Raw genomic sequence first — 7,938 nt, 5'->3', positions numbered from 1 at the left:
CTACAAAATAATCCAGTATTTTACTGGCTCTACTTGGCCTGAGTATGTGTGGAAGGGCCCAATATGTGCACCAATAATGGAATCCACTAGCACCAAGTCTGGAGGAAGGTAAAAAAAAAAGGCAGAAAATTGTTATAGATAGTAAGGTGGTCTTGTATCTTACATGAGCAAGTTTGTGCAGCTTCTCCCCTAGCTTCCTCTTTCCTCCTCTTTCTCAATATCCTCAGCTTAGCACTGACTTCACATTTAGAGAAGGGAGCAGGACCCAGATTTTCCAGGTAAAGGAAGATGGGAGTTTGTGTTTATGTTGTGGGAGAGGCAGGGAAATGTGGGGTTTGGTGTTGAGGGGACCTCTCTCCTGAATCTATATCTTAAACCTCCTGGCAAACTTGATCTCAGCATAGACTTTAAAATATATATATATAATTTCAGAGAGGAAGGGAGAGGGAGAGGGAGAAGAGAAACATCAATGATGAAAGAGAATCATTGATTGGCTTCTTCCTGCAGGTCCCTATTGGGGATTCAGCCTACAAGCCAGATATGTGCCCTAGCCAGAAATTGAATTGTGACCTCCTGGTTCATATGTTGACACTGAGCCATATTGATTGGGCTCAGCATAGATTTATCATTCTTTCTGCTTCCTGTTTCTATTGATTTTGGGTTGTAATCCATTTTAAAAAGTGAGCCCTACAAAATAGTAATTCTTTCAGGGATTGCTGCTCAAAAGCCATAGGTGTGATTTGACATCTCATTCTGGTTTTAATTTTCATTTCTCTGATGATTAGTGACTTTGAGCATTTTTTTTCATATGGCACATGGCCATCTGTATATCCACTTTAGAGAAAAGTCTATTCAGGTCTCCTGCCCATTTTTAAATTGGATTGTCTTCCTTTTGTTGACTTGTATGAGTATTTTTTACATTTTGGATATTAGCTCTTTATCAGAAGTATCATTTGCAAATATGTTCTTCCATATAGTTCCCTGTTCATTTTGATGGTGGTTTCTTTTGCTGTGCAGAAGCTTTTTATTTTGATGTAGTCCCATTTTTTAAATTTTCTCCTTAATTTCTTTTGCCCTAGGAGATGTATCTGTAAACATATTGCTATGAGAGATGTCTGAGATTTTACTGCCTATGTTCTCCTCTAACATTTTTATGGGTTTATGCTTTACATTTAAGTCTTTTATTCACCTTGAGTTTATTCCCACCAGTAGTGAATTAGTGTTCCCTTTTCTCCCTATCCTCTCCAGCACTTGTTTGTTTGTTTGTTTTTTATTTTTTTTATGATAGCCATAGGTGTGATTTGACATCTCATTCTGGTTTTAATTTTCATTTCTCTGATGAAACATCGATGAGAGAGAAACATCGATCAGCTGCCTCCTACACATCTCCCACTGGGGATGTGCCCTCAACCCAGGCACATGCTCTTGACCAGAATCGAACCTGGGACCCCTCAGTCTGCAGGCTGACGCTCTATCCACTGAGCCAAACCGGTTTCAGCTATATTTTAATTTTTGATAGTATTACAGATATCTCCCATTTGTCCCCCTTCTTCTAACCACCCCACTCCAGGACTTCACTGCCTTATTCACTGTGTCCAAAGGCTATATGCACATAATTATATAAGTTCTTTGGTTTATCTCATATCCTCTTCCCATCTCCACACCGAGGTATGTCCGTCTGTTCCATGCCTCCATGCTTCAGGTCTTATTTTGTTGGTCTATTCATTTTGTTCGTCAGATTCCACAAATAAGTGAGATCATATGATATTTGTCTTTCTCAGTTTGGCTGATTTCACTTAGCATATTATTTTCCAGGTCCATCCATGCCGTCCTAAGGGTAAGAGATGCCTCTTTTTTACAGCTGCATAGTATTCTGATGTATAAATGTCACACAGCTTTTTTATCCATTCATCTGTTGAGGGAAACTTGGACTGTTTCCAAGTCTTGGAAATTGCAAATAATGCTGCTATGAACATAGGCGTGCATATATTTTTTCTGATTGGTGCTTGGGGTTTTTAGGAAATATTCACAGAAGTGGTGTCACTGAGTCAAATGTAAGTTCCATTTAAAATTTTTTAAGGAAACTCCATACTGTTTTCTATAGAGGCTGTATCTATCTGAATTCCCACCAGTAGTGAATTAGTGTTCCCTTTTCTCCCTATCCTCTCCAGCACTTGTTTGTTTGTTTGTTTTTTATTTTTTTTATGATAGCCATAGGTGTGATTTGACATCTCATTCTGGTTTTAATTTTCATTTCTCTGATGATTAGTGACTTTGAGCATTTTTTTTCATATGGCACATGGCCATCTGTATATCCACTTTAGAGAAAAGTCTATTCAGGTCTCCTGCCCATTTTTAAATTGGATTGTCTTCCTTTTGTTGACTTGTATGAGTATTTTTTACATTTTGGATATTAGCTCCTTATCAGAAGTATCATTTGCAAATATGTTCTTCCATATAGTTCCCTGTTCATTTTGATGGTGGTTTCTTTTGCTGTGCAGAAGCTTTTTATTTTGATGTAGTCCCATTTTTTAAATTTTCTCCTTAATTTCTTTTGCCCTAGGAGATGTATCTGTAAACATATTGCTATGAGAGATGTCTGAGATTTTACTGCCTATGTTCTCCTCTAACATTTTTATGGGTTTATGCTTTACATTTAAGTCTTTTATTCACCTTGAGTTTATTCTTGTCTGTTGTGTAAGTTGGTGGGCTAGTTTCATGTTTGTGCATGTGTCTGTCAGGTTTTTCCCAGCAACATTTGTTGAAAAGACTATCCTTACTCCATTGTATGTTCTTTTCTCCTTTGTCAAATATTAATGGATCATAATGATGTGGGTCAATTTCTGGGGTCTCTGTTCTGATCCATTGGTTTATATGCATGCTCTTGTGCCAGTACCAGGCTATTCTGGTTTTATGGCTTTGTAGTATAGTTTGATATCTGGTATTGTGATCACTCCTACTCTGTTCTTTTTTTTCAAGATTGCTGCAGCTATTTTTTTTTTTATGGTTCCATATAACTTTTTGGAGTATTTATTCTAGCTCTGTGATGTATGCCATTGGCATTTTAATAGTGATTGTGTTGAATCTGTAGATTGCTTTAGGTAGTTTAGACATTTTAATGATGTTAATTCATCAAATCCATGAACATGATTTATGCTTCAATTTGTTTGTATCTTCCTATATTTCTTTTTTCAATGTCCTACAGTTTTCCAAGTACATGTCTTTGACATCCTTGGTTAAGTTTATTCCTAGGTATCTTTTTTGTTGTTGTTGCAATGGTAAATGGTATTGTTTATTTAGTTTCTCTTCCTGAGAGTTTATTATTGGTGTATAATAATGCTATAAATTTGTGGATGTTGATTTTGTATCCTGCTACCTTGCCAAATTCATTTATTAAGTCTAATCATTTCCTGGTGAAGTCTTTAGGGTTTCTTATATACAGTATCATGTCATCTGTGAACAATGACAGTTTTACTTCCTCCTTCCTAATTTGGATACCTTTTATCACTTAATGTCTGATTGCTGTGGCTATGACTGCTGGTACTATGTTGAATAAGAGTGGTGGAAGCAGACACACTTGTCCTGTTCCTGTTCTTAAAAGAAACAATTTTAGTTTTTGCTCATTGAGTATTATGTTGGCTGTAGCTTTATCATATATGGCCTTTATTATGTCGAGATATGATCCCTCCATTCCTACTTTACTGAGGTTTTTATAAAAAAAAGGGTCCTGGATTTTGTCAAATGCTTTTTCTGCATCTATTGATATGATCATTTTATTTTTATCTTTCAATTTGTTTATGTGATGTATCACATGTATTTATTTGCAAATATTGTACCAGTCTTGTATTCTCAGAATAAATCCCACTTGAGCATGGTTTATGATCTTTTTAATATATTGCTGGACCTGATTTGCTAATATTTTGTTGAGGATTTTAGCCTCTGTGTTCATCGGGGATATTGGCCTGTAATATTCTTTATTTGTATTGTATTTATCTGGTTTTGGAATTAGGATAATACTGACTTCATAAAAGAGCTTTCTCTTGAATATGTGGAATAGTTTGAGGAGGATAGGTGTAAATTCTTTGAATGTTTGGGAAAATTCTTCTATAAATCCACCCAGTCCAGAACTTTTATTTGCTGGAAATTTTTGAATTACTTCTTAAATCTCATCAGTTATAATTGGCCTACTCAGGTTTTCTGATTCTCCCTTGTTGAGTTTTCGAAGATTGTATGTTTTTAGGAATTTGTCCATTTCGCCCAGGTTGTCCAGTTTGTTGTCATATAATTGTTCATCGTATTTGCTTACAATCTTTTGTATTTCTGTGGTGTCTTTGGTATATCGCCTCTTTCATTTCTTATTTTATTTATATGGGTCCTCTTTCTATGTTTCTTGATGACTCTGGCTAGGGGTTCATCAATGTTGTTTATCTTTTGAAAGAACCAGTACTTGGATTTATTTAACTTTTGTACTTTTTTTTTTTGTCTCTATGTCATTTATTTACTCTCTGATCTTTATTATTTCCTTCCTTCTAATTCCTCTGGGCTTTTCTTCTTGTTCTCTTTCTAATTAAATTAGTTTTAGGGGTAGATAGTTTATTAGTGCTTTTTCTTGTTTCTTGAGGTAGGCCTGTAGTGCTATGAACTTCCCTCTCAGGACTGCTTTCACCGTGTTCCATTGGTTTTGGGTGGTTGTGTATTCATGTTCATTTGTTTATAGGAAGTATTTAATTATTTGCTTTATCGCATTGGTAACCCATTCATTGATTAATAACATGCTATTTAGCCTCCATGTATTTTAGTGTTTTTGAGAGTTTTTTTTTTAATTGTAGTTGGTTTCTAACTTCACATCATTTGATCTGAGAAGATGCTTGGTATTACAGCACTCTTCTTGAATTTATGTAGACTTGTTTTGTGCCCTAACATATGGTCTACCTTTGATAATGTTCCATGTGCATTTGGGAAGAATGAATATTTTGTTGCTTTGGGGAGAAATGTGCTATAAGTATCTGTTAGATCCCTCTGATCTAGGGTGTCATTTATAGCCTTTGTTTCCTTGTTAAATTTTTGTCTGTAATACCTATCCAGTGATATCTGGGGTGTTAAAGTCCCCTACAATGGCTGTATTGCTGTCATTCTCTTCCTTAAAGTCCATCAAGAGTTTTTATATATTTAGGTGCTTCTATATTGAGGCATCAGTCTTATTCAAGGACTGTGCTGAAAGGGTCTTCCTTCTGGGAGAAACAGACACTCAGATGTGGTTGTTGGTTGCCTTCCATGGTTCGGGCCTATGCTTAAGAAATCCTGAAGACTTCAACTTTATAGACACATAAAAGATAAGCAGAGAATACTGAATAGAAATAGGGAAAGAGCTATATAGGATTTGGTGTTTAACTTAAGACATAGTGATTTTTAAAACATTGTTCAGGTTGTAGGCTATGCTGTTCTGTTATCAACTTTCCAGTGTCCTGTTAAGTAGACATACCTAAAGAAGTGAAACTAAGGCCCTGGCCGGTTTAGCTCAGCGGATAGAGCGTCGGCCTGCGGACTCAAGGGTCCCAGGTTCGATTCCGGTCAAGGGCATGTACCTGGGTTGCGGGCACATCCCCAGTGGGGGGCGTGCAGGAGGCAGCTGATCCATGTTTCTCTCTCATCGGTGTTTCTGACCCTCTACCCCTCTCCCTTCCTCTCTGTAAAAAAATCAATAAAGTATACTTAAAAAAAAAAAAGAAGTGAAACTAAGAAAGTATAACTCTAATGATGTTACACTTTATGAGTTATTATTATTATTTATGTATCAAGAGACTTTAGAGTAACTCCAGAGAACAGTCAATACTTTCTGTCTATACATCTTCAACATATTAGTTTAAAATAGAAAAACCTCATTAGATTTTTATGGTAAGGTGGTAACTTTAAAAATAAGGCATTTTGTTCTTCTGTCATTCACAAACCCTAATGAGATGGCTGCATATGTGAAATCAAAAAGAACACTTTGCCTTCCGCCCCTGTGCTCTTTACTCTCCTGCAGGGATGGGATGGCTTGAATAATCCACCTACTTGGCTTCTTCCTCTTTTTAAAATATATATATTTTTATTGATTTCAGAGAGAAAGGGGAAGGGTAGTGGAAACACCAATGATGAGAGAGAATCATTGATTGGCTGCCTCCTGCCCATCCCCCACTGGGGATCAAGACAGCAACCTGGGCATGTGCCCTAAATGGGAATCGAACTATGACCTCCTGATTTATAGGTCGATGTTCAACCAGTGAGCCATGCCAGTTGGGTTACTTAGCTTCTTAATGGGAAGAAGAAAAGCTCCATTTTGAATATTAATAGGGAGAGGGGAGTTCCCACTGCGATGTCCCAAAGTCAGATTTTGTGTTTCTTCCTACATTAGCTTATGAGGAACAGCTACCAGCAGCAGCTCAGAGTTCTCACTTGAACCACTTTGCTCCTTCATCCCTGAGCACTCAGCTTCCAAAGGTCAGAGTGAGTGATCAGCTTAAGGGAAGTGCCTGGCTTCCCCCAAGTACTTATGGAGAGAGGTCAGGCACAAGGGTTCTATAGACCTACTGTGAGTGCAGAGTTTGCTCACAGACAGGACACTAGTGGGCAATAGAGAAGGACACTGTTGGGCAGAGGCATTGCAGTGGGAAAGGTTGGAAGTCAATTCTAATGCTGTGGTTTTGTTTCCTGATGTCCCAGTGCTTGGAAATCAAGATTCACAACTGCGACTTGTCTTAGTGGGTAAGACTGGAGCAGGGAAAAGTGCCACAGGGAACAGCATCCTTGGAAGGAAAGCATTTAATTCCAGCACTGCAGCAAAATCCATCACCAAGGCCTGTCAGAAAGAGAGAAGCATGTGGAATGGGAGAGAAATAGTCGTCGTGGACACACCTGGCATTTTCGACACGGAAGTACCGGATGCTGACACACAAAGAGAGATTGCTAATTGCATCCTCCTGACTTCCCCAGGGCCTCACGTTGTGCTCCTGGTGGTCCCGCTGGGCCGCTACACAAAGGAAGAACAAAAGGCAGTGGAGAAGATGCTATCAATGTTTGGACCCAAAGCTAGGAGATACATGATTGTCTTATTCACCCGGAAAGATGACTTGGATGGCATGGAGTTCCATGATTACTTAGAGGAAGCACCAGAAGGCATTCAAATTCTGATGAAGCAGTTCAAGAATCGCCACTGTGAGTTCAACAATAAGGCGACAGGGGCTGAGCAGGAGGCTCAGAGGACACAGCTGCTGGAATTGGTCCAGCGCATGGTGATGGAGAACAAGGGAGAATTCTACACTAATGAGATGTACCAAAGGGCTGAGAAGGAGATTCAGAAACAGATTCAATCTATAAAAGAAAACTACAGAGCTCGGCTGAAGAGAGAGAAAAGGCAGTTAAAAGAGGAGTATGAAGAGAAAATCAGAAAGCTGGAGAATACATTAGAGCAGGAAATGAAAAAGGCAGAAATGGAGAGGGAATTTGAAGAAAGGGAGAAATACTATTCCTTCCTGCAGCAAAATGCTAGAGGTGAAGTTGAGAGTCAGAAAAGGATGCTTGATTTAATCTTGAAAGGATTAAGAGTAGTCTGGAGAGAAATCTCATCTCTGTTCAAGGAAGATTAGGCTAATGAAAATCTGTCTAAATTTCCTGTGTGTTTTCAGGTGTGTCTGCCCCATATAACTCACTCCCCAAAGTCAGAGCTCTCTGTTTCTGTCTCTCAGGCTCTCAGGACTGGGGTGTGTAGTAAAGTTCAGTCACGGAAATTGGTAGACTTTTGGTTGAGGTAAGAGGGAAGGAAAACATCCTCAATTTGTAAAACTCCAAAGCAGAAAGTATGGATGCTCCCTATGTTCTGAACTCTCAGAGACAGAGAGAAAATGAATGCAGGCGATCAAAAGCCCATGACCCCAAGCTTTCTCTATTTATCCTTAGTAA

The 7,938-nt window shown here is 38.3% G+C and overlaps 1 protein-coding gene across 1 annotated transcript; it reads left to right on the top strand.

Annotated features, from left to right (window-relative positions):
* The first annotated feature begins 6,355 nt into the window (after nucleotides 1-6,355).
* LOC111823995 (GTPase IMAP family member 4-like) lies at nucleotides 6,356-7,625 on the top strand. Its single transcript, XM_023747116.1, has 2 exons — nucleotides 6,356-6,365; nucleotides 6,703-7,625. Exons 1-2 carry the CDS (start codon nucleotides 6,356-6,358, stop codon nucleotides 7,623-7,625), a joined length of 933 nt encoding a protein of 310 aa, XP_023602884.1.
* The last annotated feature ends 313 nt before the right edge of the window (nucleotides 7,626-7,938 follow it).

This window comes from Myotis lucifugus, unplaced genomic scaffold, assembly GCF_000147115.1.
Source record: "Myotis lucifugus unplaced genomic scaffold, Myoluc2.0 scaffold_794, whole genome shotgun sequence".
Taxonomy (NCBI): Eukaryota; Metazoa; Chordata; class Mammalia; order Chiroptera; family Vespertilionidae; genus Myotis; species Myotis lucifugus.
This window is presented reverse-complemented; position numbering and strand designations above follow the sequence as displayed.